Source organism: Nasonia vitripennis (genome assembly GCF_009193385.2).
Source record: "Nasonia vitripennis strain AsymCx chromosome 4 unlocalized genomic scaffold, Nvit_psr_1.1 chr4_random0010, whole genome shotgun sequence".
Classification (NCBI taxonomy): domain Eukaryota; kingdom Metazoa; phylum Arthropoda; class Insecta; order Hymenoptera; family Pteromalidae; genus Nasonia; species Nasonia vitripennis.
The window spans coordinates 1,672,319-1,692,061 of NW_022279646.1; the positions used below are offsets into that span (position 1 = coordinate 1,672,319).

Below are 19,743 nucleotides of genomic sequence, written 5' to 3' on the forward strand. Positions count from 1 at the left end.
AAAATAGTTTTCAATTAATAAATTGACTTTTTTATTCGGTCATAAAATTATTTTTAGCAATTCTCTCTCTCTCTTTCTCTCTCTCTCTCTCTCTCTCTCTCTCTCTCTCTCTCTCTCTCTCTCTCTCTGTCCTGCTTTTGGGAAACGCATGCTGAGTGCCTGATAAAGGGTGAACGGATCCGATTATTTAATTCTTTCCAAAAAGCTTGAATTCTTGCAAAATAAAAATTGATAATTTGAACAAGCGAACCACCGATCGCAACTTGTCGATTTTTTCCTAGCAACCATCATAGCAATCAGTCGAAAGCTGTTGTCAAAATTATCGAATTGTATTTATCACGAATTCAAATTTTTGTCGAAAAACTACAAAAAAGACAGTCGTCCACTCTTTATTAGGCCTAAGCATACATTTTCCAAATGGAAAACTCATTCAGAGCAGCCACTTTGCCGAAAAGTTATCCGAATAATAGGAAGGGTTGATGAAACAGAACTATGGCATGCCCTTAATACTGTTTTTTCTCAGATAATCTTAGAATACTTAATAACATACATCAAAAGTAAATAAGAGTATACAAATAACTTTATTTAATTCATTCCATATTTCTAACACTTCAAAAATCGTCAAAAATTAATAAAAACATCCAAACATATATTAGAAGATTTTTTTTTAATATAAAAACGAAATGAAAAAATTGTATAAAGCGCTTAATATTCCGGCTCTACCCATGTACTAAATAAAAAAGTTCTCGATATTAGTTAAATCACTCTAAAATATATCTGCCCTGTTACGCCTTTTTGAGTTACACATATATATATATATATATATATATATATATATATATATATAGCGTTTACGCCTACTTTCCAGGACCTTGGCAAAAATCGACCCCTTCGCTCAGAGTTCGTCATCAAGGACTGTGCTAAAGCAATCATCACTCTGGGGGAAGGGACTCTAGTTTGGTCCTTGAAAATGTGGTTAAACATAGGGGGTTTCCAGGACGGTCCTTGAAACTACAAAAAGTCCTGGAAGTTGGCCTTACACATACTGAATGTACGGAATGTCCTTGAAAATGGACTTATATGTACTTATATACAACCACGTGAAATACAAAAATTTCGAAAAACATTTTTTCTGAATCAACAAGCCAATTTATATCTACACAAGAATTGTTATAATCAATTTCAAAAGTTCATAAGTTCAACATACTGCTTGGGACAATATAAATATACCATAATTTACTGTTCAGAATATAATTCTGTTTAATGATTATTGTCAAAAATGAACAAAAGTAAATTTATACATGAAAAATTTGTTTAACGAATACTTACCTACACATTGTAAATGACAACAAGTTACAATAAATGCAAATGAGAGATTTTTTCCGCGTAAATAACGACTTAATGTTTATTTATTGATACTATAGCAACCAATAAACAAAGTCTCTTACCGTTGCTATTAAAACAATTTGTACATTCTAAAGTTACTTGAATTTAAATAAATGTAATAAATCTTATATACAGAATTGGAAATGTAAACACAAATTTAGAAAAAATAAATTTTACATTACATAAAGTAAATTAGGGTGACGCTTTCTAAGACTATAATTCATAACTTGGATAGTTTTAAAAACATCTATTTACATATTAAAAGTGATGACACTAACAAACAAAATAAGCCGCAACAAAGTCCGTTTTGATGATCATATACGTGGATTAGCATCATGTAGCAGATAGAACATATGCAATTATTATATGTACATATGAAATCTCTGATTTTATCTCAAAATAATACAGAGTAAGAGAGGCGGAATGAGAGAGAGAGAGAGAGAGAGAGAGAGAGAGAGAGAGAGAGACAGGGAGAGAGAGAGAGTTACTTAAAATAATTTTGTGACCGAATAAAAAAAATTAATTTATTAATTGAAAACTATTTTCTTGATTCCTTAAGTATTATTTGTACGTTAATTATTAAAATGTCGGTTCATATTACAAGAGTACGATTATATTAGATAAAAATATCTAGTTTAAGGTTATGGTAATTTTCTGACAAAATAGTAACATTAGTTGATTGCTTAGAAACTATTTAGCACCTTTAGTATTTACCTGCTCATAAAAATTAATAATATTACTTTATACTACAAAAATTCACGTTTTGTAAGAGCAAATAAAGTTATATTCGAGATTATGACAGTTTTTGGACAAAATGAGAGTCAATGTATTGAATCAAACATAGTATCTAAACTTCCTGGTAAATTTTCTATAAAAATTAGTGCATGTCATGGTTACATGTCATAATAAAAAAAAATATCTGCTTTAGAGGTTAGGATTCGTTCCATAAAAATGTGGGAATCAGATTATTTGATGAAAAATATTATATGCACATGAAATGTGATATTGATTACCTCATTAACATTTTAAATGTCAGTTCATATATCGAAAATTCTAGTGTTATAAATGTAGAATACCTTTTTGAGGTTATGATAGTTGTTTATGACAACGAGAAAATCAAAAACAATAAAATCCCGCGCGCATATAAAATGGTTGCAGCCTGCTCCCTCTGCTTTTTGAATTTTGACTCGACCGGGAGTCCGAGACACTGCAGCACAAACACATGCATGGCATCTACTGCTATGCTGCTGTGGCGGCTAACCTTTCACTCGCGTCGCGTCGCGTATTCGCAACTAAGTTATTGACAACAAAGTGCTGTGATTGTTGTTTGTACCCGTAGTCCAAAACTTCGTTGTTATATTTTCTACACTGCTGGCAACTGCTCAAGTGTTTTTTTTTAGTAAACTGCAAGGGAGTAAATAGTGAGAGCCCTATCAGCCAGTGTAAACCTGTTGCTGCTATCAGATAAGTCTTTCATTTTACATAATATTTTGTTAATTCTTCTGAGTGGCAAAAGAGCTTGTTGCTTTGTGTTTAAGCCAAAAGCTTCTATTTATTTCAGCTTATTGGAGATACTATGCACCTAGAGGACGGTTTCGAACGTATATACTGAATTTGCTTGGGCAAGAGTTATCATAGTGAGTCTGATCATTTATTTAACTAACACTTTTGAATACTACACTAGTTTCTAATATTCATTCGCAAAGTGTTTCATTTGTTATATTTTAATTTGCACCACATACGCAAAATGTCATGTGATATTTGCCCTTATTTTACTATTATTGAGTGAAGTTAAATAGTACATTACGCAACTAGTGCGAGGGGAACACAATTTACGCACGCTGAACTACCACGAGTGCGTAAGTCGTGTTTCCCTCGCACGAGTTGCGTATACTATTTTTCATAACAAGTGTCGCGGAGCTCGACATTATACTAAATTAGTATATTATACAAATTAAATTTATTTCATAATGCGAAATAGGCCACGCTCCTGTGAAAGCTTATTCATACAAAAAGTTCGTTAAATCACACATTGTCGCTATATAGGAGTGTAATTATACTAAACTAAAATATTTTTGCAAATTTAAAAATGAATTATTTTTAATAGAAAATTATTACATCTTTTATCAAAAAATATTAAACTAAAACACAAATATAGTGTATCGTACATTGTAGTTAATTATGATTATTATGTACATTAATTGTAACATTAGAATTATTAAAATGAAAAGAAATATTTTTGTCGATGCTTTCAATAGTAAATGATTGTTCGCTTTTTTCATCACTGTTTTGTCTACGTTTTTTCAACGGTGAACCACATGTAGCTTGCTGTGTTTCGGTTAATCGATAAAATTCATCCTCAGCGTGTGGTTCATTATCATCATCTCGACCTTCTGAAACAAATCTGGTTCTATTTAACGAAACTGTTACAGATTTTTTGGGTTGAACAACTGTAATTTCTGCTCCAGAAGTAGATGCTACTTGATTGACACACTGCGGTATGCGATTTCGGGTGGAATTTCATTTCCATAATCGGATATATCGTCTGTATCACAAGAACTGTTATCACTCATGTTTACTTTTCGGTTAGGTACCAATAGGTTATAAACAAGACGTCTTGCACTAATGATACACAATTTCGCAATCATACATATGTAAAACGAGCGTGCCTAAGTCGATGACTTTAGCGCCAAAACAAATGACTCTAAAGTCGAGCTCCACGCACGCTGTTATGAAAAAATTTGTACACTGTTTCATTACACGTTAAGATTAGTAAATAATTTTGCGTTGATTCTGATGTGATATTAGTACAATAATTTCTTTAATTTTACTTTGATTACTCAGTGCACCACGTCCGTTACTCTATAAATTTATTTTGAAAATCAGAAATATTTTAAATTCAATAAAGCTTTAATTGCGAATTGACGTTAAAATGTATGCTAAGCACAACATAAATTGTACTTATCCTCTATTACAAAGAACAGTCGATCTCTGTGTCATTTATAACCAGTGACGTGATTCTATAAAAATATTCATATGTCAGTGTAAGATCTGTTCAGAGGTAATATACTGAATATTTGATATTATGGTTTAATATGCACTAAAGTGAATTATGCATCTAATTTTTACACGAATGTTTTACAAATTGTGTAGAAACAGTCTACCATAACAGTCTTTACGCAACTGCTTTGCGTACAGAATATTGTTTTTGAAGTTACTTGAAACCTATCACAGTTAAAGGACTGAAATTTTTATGTACGTTTGTTTCCACTTAATAAAACAATAAATCAAGTGGTTTTTATCTTAGTAAAATACCATAATGTAGTAACTAGAGGCTGATAATGCAAGTAAGTTACATAAATTGCAATTATTTAAACAAATTGTACAAAATTTTTGGTCTTACAAATTTTGTGTCTTAAAATTTGGGGCTCACAATAATTTTAGGCATTACACATTGTGGTCCTCACAAAATAATTTAAAAATTAAATGAATAAATATTTTACTGCTGTCCAGCTTAATCAATCGTACATTGTGCCGCTGTGTGTATCACCAGAAAATCAGCAAGGTAAACATGTAATGATCCTCCCAGGTTTAGCAAGCATAATGTGCTGCCCGACTCTCACGACGGGGACGTGCTGGTAAGGTTAATTTTACGAGAGTCATATTCTGGTGCTGCATTAGTTAAATGCTACAGTCAATTTGAATAATTTCAGCGCTGCATTTAAAAAATGATGCGGCCGATTCTAATATTTCCAGTGCTGCATTTCAAAAACACTGCAGCTAATTCTCATATTTCCAGCGCTACATAAAAAAAATACTGCAGCCGATTCTCATATTTCCAGCGCTGCATTTAATAAATACTGCAGCCGATTCTCATATTTCCAGCGCTGCATTTAATAAATGCTGCTGCCGATTCTAATATTTTCAGCGCTACATTTAAAAAATACTGCAGCTAATTCTCATATTTCCAGCGCTACATCAGAAAATGCTGGAGCCGATTCTCATATTTTAAGCGTTGCATTAAAAAAATGCCGTAGCCGATTTTCATATTTCCAGCGCTGCATTGAAAAAAAGTGCAGCTGTTATAATATTATACTGTTAACAATATTTCCTTGTATACAATATTTATAGTATAATTTTTTGTATCTATACTATTCGATTGTTCGATTTTGGCATTATTCATTAATAGCAATTTTAAATGTTGTCTATCTTTTACTCTAGATAGAGCCACGTATAACTGACCATGACTAAAACCTGGTGATGGCAGATAGACGCCAATTTCATTATATGACTGACCTTATGATTTATTTATTGTCAATGCGAAACCTAACCTAATAGGAAATTGTTTTCTACGCATATTAAATAGTAGTTCTTCTTTAGATGGTCATAAAGTTACTCTTTGTATCAAAACTAATTTTCCAATATTGTTTCCATTCAAAATTTCTGCTTGGATCATTTCATAGACATTGTTTAAAATTGTGATCATTGTTGGATACACAAAGGTTTTAATTCAATGTCACGCGTCCAAAATTTGTTTATAAGTAACTATACTTCACTGAATTTTTTATTACTTCAATTCGACTACCGTATCGAACTACAGGTAATGTTTGTCTAAAATCTCCTAAAACGAGCATAGATTTACCACCAAATATTACTGTTAAGTCACATAAAACTTGAAAAAGACGATCAACTGCTTCAAAAGCAAAATTTAATGTCATTGATATTTCATCCCATATTATAATTTGTACATCTTCAAGTTTTCTTCCATTTACGGAATTAAGTTTCACATTACATGTTGTACAGTCATTAATATTCAGTGGTAATTTAAATATTGTATGTACTATTCTTCCATTACTAAATAAGTTCGCTGCAATACCGGTCCAAGCAACACATAAAAATGGCATATTATGTAATTTTTAGTAATCTATTAAAACATTAAGTAAATAAATTTCACTACTCCCCCCTGGTCCGTCAATAAAAATACACTTATCCTGTTTATAATTTAAACTTTCTAAAACTGCATCATATATATTTTTCTAATTAATGTTAAGGGATGCAATTTTCTTTTGTAATTTATTTAGCATATTAGTTTCTTTATACAAAAATGTCGCATTATCAAATTCCTCAATGTTCATTGTTATATTAGGCAAATTAAAATCACTTAACGGCAAACCGTTTTCTTGCATTACTATTTCAATTGCATTTAGTGCTATATACCCACCTGCACATTCTTTATATTTAGGATGACAAAAATTACTCTTATATTTCTCATATAATTCTCGTCCATTGATAGGGTTATGAAAAATACAGATAAAAGCAAACATATTTCATAGTACTGTTGGAATCTGTATTTGTATTGCTTTTTGTAAACATTCATCTCACTCCTTCACCTTGATTGACAAGCAGTTTTGCTGTAGCAGCTTCATAAAATGTTAGATATAAAACTCCGATAACAGTACGTAAATTATCAAATGAGGTAGCCCTTTAACATGTAAAAGTAATAATCTGATAAAGTATTATTCTCGGTCTTTCGGACTTACTAAATACATTCTGCTTAATATTGGTTTATTACATTTTTTCCTTTGTTTCATGTTTCTAGTTTTTCAACAAGTGTGTAATGTATTGGTATATCGAAATATAAATAATTTCTTGCATCAAGATCAGTTTGATTTAATTTAAAAAATGCGGTTATTGTCACTATTATTATATTGTTGATCTTTATCGCGAATAGCTAATCTTTTTATAACATGTGAAATTTTGTGTAAACAATCCTCTTCCTCTATTATATTAAAATGTGTCTGGTAGTCTCCGGCTATAAGATCACTACATCCCTAAAACTACCCCTCCTTAGGGTTGGAGTAAACCGTAAGTTGACTGGAACTAGACCGGAAGTCGACAAGAAGTGAACCGGAAGTGAACCGCAAGTAATCGAAAAAATACAAAACCTGTACAGTTTATTTCTACCGATACGATACCCGATATGTATCGGTAGACATGAAATGTACTAGGTTATAAGTGTCAAATTTGCATGTAAAACCAGTTATTAGCCATTATATCACGTTTGTTTTCTACATAATTTCTAGTAATAGGTCAGGCCCATTCTGAAACTTTACAGCTACTTTTTTACTATAAAAAGGTCTATTTTTACTGTATTGAGGTGGTCGAAGTCTGGATCAAACAGTCAGATTTTCAAATTTTGAGGTTATTTTAGGGTATTTTTAACTAAAACTACCCAGATACTTTTTTTGTGAAATTTTCTGAATTTTTTAATAAAAATACTTTTAAAGCCCTATGTATATGTTAAGGCTACCTTATTTGCATTTTATAGTTAAAAATACATCCCTTATGAGCTACAAATCATTGAAAATAGGCAAAAATTGCTTGAAACCTCTACTTTGACCAGCCAGGACTCGAAGCCAAATGAAGGAATCGCGCTGAAATTTTTTTGGAAGTCAGATACATATAGAACATATATATACAAAAATTAAAATTTTCATTTTCTATTTTACAGAGAACTACCCATATATATATATATATATATATATATATATATATCGCTTCGCTCGCCAACCCCCTATTTTAGTTTTTGTTTGTTAAATTTTGATTTTTTAAATTTTATTAATGGGATTTATGTGACATTGAATTACTTTTGGAAACAAATTGATAGTTACAGGAGTAGATTTTCTGCAAATTCTTCGTTTTTTAAAAATATTATATTATAGCAGAAACTATAAAATCATCATACCTATGGTCGCACTTCCATATTTTAAAATTAAACATAAATATACGTTTATTCAATGAAAAATTATCACAATTATTATTAGAAGTTGGAGAAAGAAAAATAAAAAAATTTATAATTCCCGAAGTATGGAAAACAAATGATAAATGTTCAAAACTTTTTGATTACAGTACTACAAAATCATACAAAACTATAAAATCTTAAATCAAATGGAAGAAGAGGCAAAAACATATTACAGTATTGATACTGCAACTTTTCAAGGTATTGATAAATCTGGCGATAATATTTACATACATTTTTCGGTCGAAATATTAAATAGCATTCGTGCATTGTCACCTTACGAACTTAATTTGAAAATTGGGGCTACTGTTATGTTAATAAGAAACTTAAGTATAACAGACGGTTTGTGTAATGGCACGCGATTAAAAGTTACCAAATTATTCAAGTACAACATTGAAGCAGAAATTATAACTGAGGAAAAAATTGGAAACAAATTTGTATACTTAGAATTACCTTAAATACCGGAAATTTATCTTTATTGCCAATTATTTTGAATAGAAAACAATTTCCTTTAGTCTTAGCGTTTGCTATGGTTATCAATAAATCTCAAGGTCAAAGTTTAGATAATGTAGGAATATACTTTAAAAAAAAACATTATTTTCTGATGGCCAATTGTACATATCATTATCTCGATACAAGGATCCTAATCGATTATTTATTCAAATTGAAAGTGAAAACAATTCAGAAAAAAAAATATAGTTTGGAAATAAATTTTTGATCCGTCAATCCACAATTATTGTTTTATGGACATTTTTTAATTATTTTATTACAGGAACAATGGAATGAGATCCGGTTCAAAATTCTTTGGTTGGAGTGGAAAATAATGAACATAGACAATATTTACGTGCATTGAATCGTGAAATAGAACAATATGAAATTGATCAAGTAAATTATAAAATTTATTTACAAGACTTGATAAAAAATTATGTTGAAGAACAATTACTTTAATTAAATTCACTCATAGAATTGTATGAAATTTTTTATAATAACGAAACTATGAATTCACGATTTATTGATCTAGATGAAATTCCTACTATTACTTTTACTACAAAATAAATTTTTGAATTCCGTAAAAAATTCTCTATTATTATTGACGTTGCGAAATGTAAAATTAGTAGTAAACATATTTCAAATCAATTTCATTATTTGTTTTTAATTGTTTTGATTAACACAGGATTATACGAGCTGTGTTTTGAAATATTTGCTGTCTGCTAGCGGAACAGCAGAACGGTCGCTCTGCCCTTCTCTGACACATTGATTCTAATCTTTCTACATAAAATAAATGTCCCTACGTTTCGATCGGAGCCTTATATAGGATGCGATATTAGAAAATTTATCTTGTTAAAAGGCAGACAAATCTAATCAATACGTTAAAATTTATTTACTAAAATACATACGCCGAGTATTATATACGTATATACTACAGTAAAAAAAAACTAGTATTTTTCACATTTACAATGAAAATTTCTTTTAGATTGAATTTATAACACTTTTTTTTTTTTTTTTTTTTTTATAAACGGGTTTCAGGAGCGTGTTCTAAGAAAAATTTTCTGTTAAAATAAGCATTAAAAAAATCGATTTTTTTGAAGTTCAAAGGTGTTGTGTCTCTTTAAAATAATATTTTTTTTTATAAGTGACATTTGGAATCCGTAAGTTCATCGCCTCATCTACGCAAGCCTTCCACGCTGCCCTATATTGTGTCAGCCACATCCAAGATGCACCTGTAAAGACCGTACTAGATAGTAGGATGGGCTGCGCGAGTCTTACAAATAATTATTTATTTGCAAGAACTAGCCTTCGGCTCGAGAGCCTGTTCTGTTACTAAAGTTACACGCGGACTGTGGAATTATGGATGTCCCGCGCTGTTAGTTTGCGCGGAAGCGTATTTTGCGTGCGGACGGTATTCTGTCCTCGACTGTGTTTGGCGGACGTGTGAGTGTCCGCTGTACTTACGGTTGTTGCAGGCAACTCGTCTCGTGTGTGGATGCTGATGGTTAGTCCACAAGTAAAGTACTCTTACCTGCACGTGACTGCGAAAGCTGATTTGAATTTATTTGTTTAGTTTGGGGTTTAGTTATTATTATTAATTTAGTACACAAGGGTTTTATTTATATTGATTGTTACGTTTTTATTGGCCCGGAGCACTTCACAGACGTTCAGTTTACAGAGTTGACGGAGTTTAGCTATATTTAGTTTAGGATGTTGTCGTTTTACAGTAGTATTTAGTAAGTATAATCTTATTTATTTATTAATTGTAAAGTACCTATGATTTATCTTAACAACTTACTATTATTATAATCCTGCGCACTCTAGATGGTTCTAATCACCCTTCGTGGCAGATGCTAACTGTATTATCTACACGCGTTCACGTGGCAATTTAAAATAGATGTGGTCAACTGCTCTTGCTAACGCCGGAGATTCCACTCAACGAACCTTATCTTGTACTTCTCTCTGTGGCACTGATCTGTATTCAAAGGGCTCTCCGGTGTATGCTATGCCAAGGGACGAATTTAGCACGCTCCCAAGGTGTTGGACGGATTTAGCACGCTTCAAACACTAACACTAGCAAACACCGCCGCTTCACCTTAGAATCAGTTGCAGCCACTAGTGAGTAAGTTACTACGCAAAAAGGCGCTGCGTGGATCGGCTCCGGGGTTTTTAAAGCCTCGGTACCGATTCACGCAGTTATGAAATTGAGATGAGAAAAATCGCGGTAGTCCAATCAGCATTCGCCACAAAGGATCGACGCGTACGCCTTGCAGTCGTCTTTCGCGCGCACGAGGAGTGCTGACACAGAGGTCAGAGCACTCGCTCCGATTTTCGGCGCTCGGTTGTGCAATGTCGCAATCGGATGCACCTGCAATCCGTATGCACTCTCTACGTGCTCACACAGTTGTCGGTTCACAGGATGTACGAATATATAATTTAAGAGTATAAACGTTGGACATTACATACCCCTCCGATCGACACCCACCCATCCTACTTCTACTAGATCTGCTTTTACGTTGTCCTGCCATCTGCGCCCAGGTCTACCTAGAGGTCGCGTTACCATCGACCTGCCCTTCATGACACGCGCTGCCGATGGTAACGCGAACTCTAGGTAGACCTAGACGCATGATACGGCCTGCCCTTCATGACACGGTCGTCTCCCATTCTCGCTATATGCCCAGCCCATCCCAATCTGCGTACTTTTATTATTCTGTTAATATTTGGTGACGCGTACAGATTGTGTAACTCAACATTGTGTAGTCTCCTCCATTCCCCGGTTTCCTCATCTTTCTTCGGCCCGTATATCTTTCGCAAGACTTTATTTTCAAATATCCTAAAACGGTTGTCCGCCTGCTTAGTGAGAGCCCACGTTTTTTTCACACCCGTACAGAACCACCGGCAGTATTATTGTCCTGTATATTCTTATTTTAACGTTTTCATACAACAGCCTCGACTTAAGTAAATTACTCACGGTGTAGAAGCAAGCATTACCCGAATGGAGTCTCTGATTTATTTCGACATTTATCTCGTTTCTATCATTTATTGTCGTACCCAGATACCTGAATTCGCTAACCTTTTCAAAAGTAAAATTCCCAACTCTGAGATCTCCCTCCCCTCTGTAGATGTCTAGTTTATCCACAATCATGTACTTTGTTTTTGATTAACTCACTTCGAACCCTGTATACTCAGCTGCTTTTATAAGGATTTCCGCGTTTCTTGCTACAGTATCCCTACAATCTCCCAGTATATCTAAATCATTTGCGTAGCCTAGTATCTGCGTTGTTCCATTAAGCGTTGCGCCCAGCTGGCTAACCTGCATTTTTTTAACGACATACTCTAACGTTAAGTTGAACAGCACCGTAGAGAGCCCATGCCTTTGTTTTAAACCATCGCGTATCGTGAAGGGTTCTGATACATTACCGCCTACTCGGACCTTTCCCGTGCTTCCGTTCAGACATATTTGAATTAATCTCACGAGTTTTTTTGGTACACCGAGAAGTACTAGAATTTGATACATTTTGCTTCGCTTAATAGAGTCGTACGCTTTTTTAAAATCTATAATTAGTTGGTGTATGGTTTCGCAAAATTCCCACTTTTTCTCTAACTATCTTATGGTAAACATTTGATCGCTCGTCGATCTGTTGCGCCGGAATGCGCACCAATAATCTCCTACCATATCTTCCACGAATGGAGTAAGTCTAGCTTGTATTACGTTTGACAGAACTTTGTAGCACGTTGCTAAATGTGAGATATCCCTATAGTTATTGCAGTCTGACTTATCCCCCTTTTTAAAAATTGGTATAATGATAGATTCCTTTCAATTTTCGGGTATTGTTTTATTTTTCCAGATGGCGCATAATAGTTATAGATTTTAAAAGTAAGCTCGACGCCCTCATATTTGAGTAACTCAGCTGGTATAGAGTCATTTCCCGCTGCTTTGTTGTTTTTTTAGTTTTTTAATCGCGGCCTCTACTTCTTGGTAGCTCTGTTCCTCTACGTGGAGTTCAACAGTGTGAATTTCGTCCCCTAATTCTTCGCCTTTTTCGTGCACGTTTAATAATTTATCGAAATAATTTTTCTACAGCTACAGTAATTAAAAACCTTTCTGAGGCGTTAATCCCTCTGTACATTTCGCGGGAGTTATTTTCCTTATTGTTAGTTTCTATTATCCTAATAAGATTATTTTGTTACTCCCGCTTCTTATTTCTGTAAATCGCGCCCGCCTGTTTCCTTACGTTAGATTACTCTTCTACGGTCCTATTGCTTCTATTATGTAAACTATTTAATTTAGCCTTTTTGCGCCTTTCAAACCAGAGTTTGCACTCTTCGTCAAACCATGATTTGCTCTTTGGCTTTTTCTTTTTACCCAGTACTTTGTTCGCGGCCTCTTTTACCGTTTTTTCGATGTCCCCCCATAAACTATTCGGTTCATCATTCCCATCCGGCGATGTGTTTGCTTCTTCAAGTACCTGAAACCTGTTATTAATTTCTATCTGGTACCTAATTCGCTCTGTTCTATCTCGTAGCTTTTCAATATCGAAGCTTTCTACCCTGCTTCTTCGCTTACTGTTTTGATTCGCTACTAATCTAGCTCTTAATTCGGCTACTACTAGGAAGTGGTCCGAGTCGCTATCTGCTCCTCTATAAGCCCTTACGTCATAAACGTTAGTATGATGTATTTTTTCAATGAGAAAATGATCAATTTGGTTCTGTGTGGCCCCGTCCGACGATGTTCACGTTGCTTTGTGTACGCCCTTGTGCTTAAAACACGTAGTTTTGATTATAAGATTTTTTCCGCCGCGAAATTTATGATTTTAATACCGTTGTCATTGCTGGCATCGTGCAGGCTTTCCTTCCCTATAGTAGGCTCAAACATTTCCTCTCTATCTATTTTAGCATTGAAATCGCCTAATACTATTATTGTATCGTAAGACGCGAACTGGTCAATTACCTGCTTTAAAGTTTCGTAATAGAGATCCTTAGCTTCTTCTTCTTTATCCTCCGTAGGACAGTGTACATTAATAAATACAAATCTATACCATTCACCTTCGATTATGATGTACGAAAGCCTATCATTGACGGATTTGAAACTTTTAACCGAATGAATAATGTTATTGCTTACGAGAAATCCGGTGCCTAGGGATCCCTTGCTCCCAGCCCCATACAGGTACGTAAAGTTACCCGATGCTAGTACACCGCCATCTGGCCACCGCGATTCCTGTATTGCTACCAAATCTAGATTGTACCTATCAGCTTCCTTTACGAGTTGTTTAAACGCGCCTGCTCTGTATAGACTGCGAACATTCCAATTTCTGACCCTTAAGTTCCTTTTGGTTTGGTTCTGATTTTTTTGAGCCATGATAGTATGTTAAACCCGCGCCCTTTGGATCCTGTTCCGATCGCAGGTGAGTCCACCGTTCAAGAGGTGATGACCCCCATACCTCTCTAGAACTAAGTATGAGAGCTTTCCGACTTTGACTGTGTCAACTCGTCGTCAGAATACTACGGTTTCATTCTCGCATCCTAGCGCCCCCCTGCAAGGCAGCGCGCCTTCGCTGGCATCGTTACCGCGTAAGACCAGGTGACGAATCATTCTACACATCCCCTTTCGGGGTAGTTGTCATCGCTCCCCCGCATCCTCCTCGGCAGCAGGATTTTTGCCAATTTTTGTAATGTGTGATGAAAGAGATAGATTAGGAGATAAGAGATAATGTGAAATGTTTTTTGTTGTGGTGCTTACGTAGTGTTTCTAGATGAATGCGTTCGACAGTGTGGGCATGTTTAAGTTGATTTACAGTGAATGCTTTGGTATTGAAGTATCCAATCAAAATGTAAACTGGGTGCCACAAAAAGTTTGCAGTAGATGTTATACGATGGTAACACGCTGGAATGGAGATAAAAGAGAAAGAAACTTGATATTTACAAAACCAATGATATGGTCTTCTCCAAGGTGTCAAAATGACTGCTATTTTTGTATGACTAATACCAAAGGTTTTAACACGGCTACTAAATCTAAAATTGTATACGCAGACGTTTCTTCAGTAGTGAAACCTGTGAGAATAGAAGTCAGGGATAAAACTGTTAGTATCGAACCCATGGATGTGGACCGCTCAGGCGAAGTAGAAGAAATGCAAGTTGATGAGTCCTGTGACGAAGAATCCTCAAACGAAGAATACCTGCCAGCTAGTACTAGAAAAGCTCCAGAAACCTTTAACCAAGAAGAGTTAAGTGATCTTATTCGAAATTTAGGATTACCTAAAGATGGAGGAGAATATCTAGCGTCAGTTCTTAAAACGAAAAATCTGTTAGCAAAAGGAACAACGGCCTCTTTTTATCGAGATAGAGAAAAAGAATTTAGAAATTTTTTTACGAACGATGAAGAGAATTCGTTGGTATATTGTATAGATGTTAAAGGTTTCGTCGATGCAATAAAACCGAATACGTATAAAGACGAAGAATGGAGACTTTTTATTGATTCGTCAAAACGAAGTCTGAAAGCTGTTCTGCTTCATAACGGAAACAGGTTTGCATCCATTCCCATAGCTCACTCGACTAAGCTGAAAGAGACTTATGAAAATATAGAAATTGTATTGGAAAAAATAAAGTACTTGGAACATCAATGGAAAATTTGTGGTGATCTTAAAATTGCAACCATGATCTTAGGACAACAATCAGGTTTTACTAAAAATCCCTGCTTCTTGTGTTTATGGGATAGTAGAGACAGGGTAAATCACTACGTTAAGAAAGTATGGCCAACTAGAACACATTTTGAACCACGATCGAGGAACATTATACGTACGCCATTGATTGATCCATCAAACTATCTGCTACCACCACTTCATATCAAACTTGGCCTCATGAAGCAGTTCGTCAAAGCTCTGGATAAAGATGGCGATTGTTTCCAGTAATTGGGAGAAAAGTTTCCCGCAATAAGTGAAGCTAAATTAAAAGAAGGTATTTTTGATGGTCCTCAAATTCGTACTCTATTTGAAGACGAAACATTTATCACAAAAATAAACGACACAGAAAAAGCTGCATGGCAAAGTTTTAAAACTGTTCGTGAGAACTTTTTAGGAAATAAAAAGAGTGAGAACGATCAGGAAATATGTTAAGTGACGAAGTTCCTGGATAAATTATTTAGAAACATTATATAAAAATTACACAAAGCCAGTAAAAATAAGATCCAGAAACTTCGACGCTTAACTAAGCCTCGAAGGAATGTACCCGAAACCAAAACAAACTTCTCCTCCCTCGGCTGAAGCGCGCGTGCACAGCCGACGCTGCAGTTTAGCCGTTGACCATAGTATTAGGCCCATAAGGCCTAATGAGTAAGACAATGAGCGCGGCTAGGCTGAAGTAAGAAGAGAGGAGAAGTAAGTACCCCGCGTGGGAGAAAGCTTCGACTCTCTCTCTCAAGCATCACCTCCCCCGAAACGCCACTCCAGGGTGTGCGCTCCTAGAGAAAGGACGCTAATTTTAAGAGTTTAGATTTTGAGTAATTTGCCTTTGAGAAATTCAATAAGTTTTGTTTCATTTGAGTGTCTGATTTAATTTGTGTTTTGATAAGTTGATAATAAACATCACTGCAATCCATGTGTTGAGTTTTGGAAAATAAGTCATTCAGAATACAACCAATTTTGAGCCATCCTCCGTTTTGTTAAAACATTTTGCCAAAAAGGAGATCTAAACTCCGCAATCTTTTTCGAGCAGTCATCCCAGTTTTTCTGAGCATCCTTTCGGGTTAAATTATTTCTCAAATTCCAGAAGTCCACCGAACAAAGTAAGTAGCATTTAATTCAATATTTCTGAACTTTGACATTTCGGTTAAATCAAACAGTTCTGCCTCGACAAATTAGTGTTCTCACTGATCTCCCCTGTATGGGAGAGTAGCTAAGCGCCCATGTTTTAATAATATTTCATTGTTAGCTGGTGGAATCGGTTCTATCCTAACAAAACTGGGGGTTTGTCCGGGATCTGCTTAGCTTTTGTTGGTTGCAAAACTGTTTGGTTTTCTGTGTTTAAAATAATTTTTTTTTTATGAGTGAGTGAACATATACAAAAAGATCCCAATTAAGTGCGGGTAAATACGAAAAATATTAAAAAGTCATAAGTGCGACAAAGAGAGAAACGAGAGAATATAAAAAGCAAGAGCATTGATAGGAGTTTGAAATTCGAGACGCGCGCGCAAGCACACAAAGACGCCGTGACGTCACTACAGCCACATATCGGGTGGGACGCGCAGTAACGTCAGTGATTTTAAAATAATTTTTTTTTATTATTTCTTGTGACTCTTACAATTAATAAGTTCGGACGTTTTACTAGTTAAAAATCATTGAGACCCAGTGGATATTAGGAGAGGTACCCAAATAAGACGAAACGCAATAATGTTACACAATATCTTTTCTTACACCAGCAATTTGCTTTACACACTCAATGCACAAGCAGTTTGATGAGTCCTGCCACACAACATATACACATAAAAGTTCATTACAAGTACTTTGATATTACACACAAAGAGTAGAATCAAGATTTTGAAAATTGGCATCGCATTCAAGTCACACACCAACAATCTACAATATACCTCCGTAGTTTGATATCACAAATGATTGTTCACTAACCAGTACACAGAGAGACGCATAAAACAGTAACTTCCAAAACATTTACACATAGAATCACACCAATTTTCAATCAACAATTTTTTTTTGCATTACATTTTGATTGCCGACACTTGACTCCAAAAACAGGCACAGTCCTACATTTTACAGTCTAATTCAGAACTTATATAGATAAAATAGAGAGAGAGTAAGTGGTAAAAATATCTGCTTACACAAAACACACCCATGACGTCATGGAGACTCAGCACTGTCCTCCTTGATCTTGAGGATGTTTGTAAAAAAATTCAAGCTGCTGCTGACTGCCACGAAAGCTGAAAAGAAAGACAAAACAAGTTTACACAAAGCAACAGTTCTTGGGTTGTTTGCAAGAAATTTTATATTTATTTAATAAAAAAAAAAACTTATCTGAGTCAGCTGATAGAGTTGCAGTTGCGACATTGGGAACAATCCTGAGCCCGAACTTTGACCTTTGCAGGAACACCGTGATAGCACGCACACGTACTTTTGATTGAACGATACGAGACGACACGCACGGTTCACCTTTTGCAAAACAATTAGCAATAATTTGAAGGCGAAAAGTACACGCGACGCAACACGAGGCAACAGCTGACGCAAACGGACTCGACTAGGGAGTTTGACTGTAGCGAGAAGTTAGGCGCGGAGCGGTGCCACACCCAAGCTAGTGACTATAGACTCGAGAGCGGGCGGGGACGCCATTTTGAGAGCGGCGGAGCGCGCGCGAATATTTGAATTCAAATATTGGACTTTGAAATATTACGTGACAGTTTGAGACCATTCAGAAACAAAAGTTTTTTTGCATAATAGGACTTTTACATATATATAAATAATCTTTACGGTTAAGACTATTATTCAAACATTATATGTTAATAATTATAGGCGAATTAATTTCGAAAACACTATTTAGGGGAAATTCATTTACTAATCGATAACAACAAATAGTCATCTATTATTTTTAAATAAATTAATTAATTTTGAATTATACAAAATAATTAGCATAATTAAATTCTCTTTTCGGGAATTTTGCGAAGAAAATAAATCACGTAAATATTTTAATTAAATTTACAAAACCGGACCATCACTCTTAATTTAAATTTGACTTAAATTTTGACAGAGGACACGACACAAATTTTCTTTTTCCCATTAAAAAAAAAAATGCACGATTTGACGACTCTCGTTGGATAAACCTTTAGTTTAGACATATGCCCGTGAACACTTAATATTAATTTAGTATTAATATTTTATTACAATATTTTATTGACTACTGGTTTTATTATTAATCATTATCACCATTTATTATTATTTATCAAACCCCACAATAATTAAACGAAAATTAACTATCAAAAATCCCACAATTTCGTTTACGTTACCCCTTAATATACTTCAATATATTATCTATACCCACATCATAGAATTTTAATTACAATAATAATAATAACATATGATAAATGTAATATTTGGATTGTGAGGAGAGGGAATAAGGCTTTAATAAAATAGTGGCACGGAATTACGGACTCTCTATAAAGCAAGAACGTTTTAGAAGCATTTAGAGAACTATCTAGAGGATTATTTAGAATTTTCTACGACAATTAAGAGGCAGTAAATCTATTCAAAATGACAGACGAGACCGGCAATAGGACGGGTGAAAACACAGGAGCAGAGTTGGCTACCACCATGGCCAATAGTTTCATGCTTATGAGTTGCGTAAGCGGCATACCAAGCTTTGACGGGAAACATACCAAGTTAAGAGACTACATACAAGATTTGAAGAATGCAAATGAACTTGTAACTGAGGCAATACGACCACAATTTATGCGAAATGTGCTGCAGAGAATAACCGGAGCAGCGAAGAAGAGTCTCAACAACAAAACCATAACAACAGTAGAAGACTTAATTAAACATTTAAAGCAGAGATTTGGTCCAGGCAGGGACTTTAGTTATTATAACACACGTATCCAGACGGTCAAGATGAGGCAAGGAGACGCTGTAGGAGATTTTTATGACGAATTGAACGTTTTACTGAGCAATGCCAGGAATGCATTGAAAGAAGAAAAGGGAAGTGACAACCTTGACGCGATAATGGAACCATTGGAGATGCTGGCAGTCGATATATACATAAGGGGATTACCAGCTAATTTATCGGAAAGAGTGGACTTATTCAAACCAAAGAATCTACGAGAAGCATACGAAGAGGCTGTGCGACTAGAAACACGCATGGAAGCCAGGTTCATACAGGACTCCAGGCCACGAGTGAATCAAAGTTATTATAATACAGAAAGAAGGGATAGTTATAATAATGGATACCGCAATGAAGGTGGCGGATATAATAATAGAGGCGGATATAACAATGAAGAATACAGAAATCAAGACAGATATGACAACAGAAATCGCAGACATGACGATTTTATAGGGTATATGCCTGAAGAAGAAGAATGT

General features: G+C 34.8%; 1 protein-coding gene across 15 annotated transcripts in view; it reads right to left on the bottom strand.

Moving 5' to 3' along the window:
- The window catches only part of LOC100114017 (alpha-(1,6)-fucosyltransferase), a 244,389-nt gene that overhangs the window by 163,878 nt on the left and 60,768 nt on the right, over positions 1 to 19,743 (bottom strand). For 2 of the 15 annotated variants that reach the window (XM_031930223.1, XM_031930219.1), the window contains exon 1: positions 6,608 to 6,688. The exons of the other annotated variants lie outside the window; for them this stretch is intronic. In XM_031930223.1, the coding sequence (XP_031786083.1) occupies positions 6,608 to 6,673 (66 nt within the window). In that variant the 5' untranslated portion in view covers positions 6,674 to 6,688. Of the gene's footprint in view, positions 1 to 6,607; positions 6,689 to 19,743 lie in introns of those variants that run through there. 15 annotated transcript variants of the gene reach the window in all.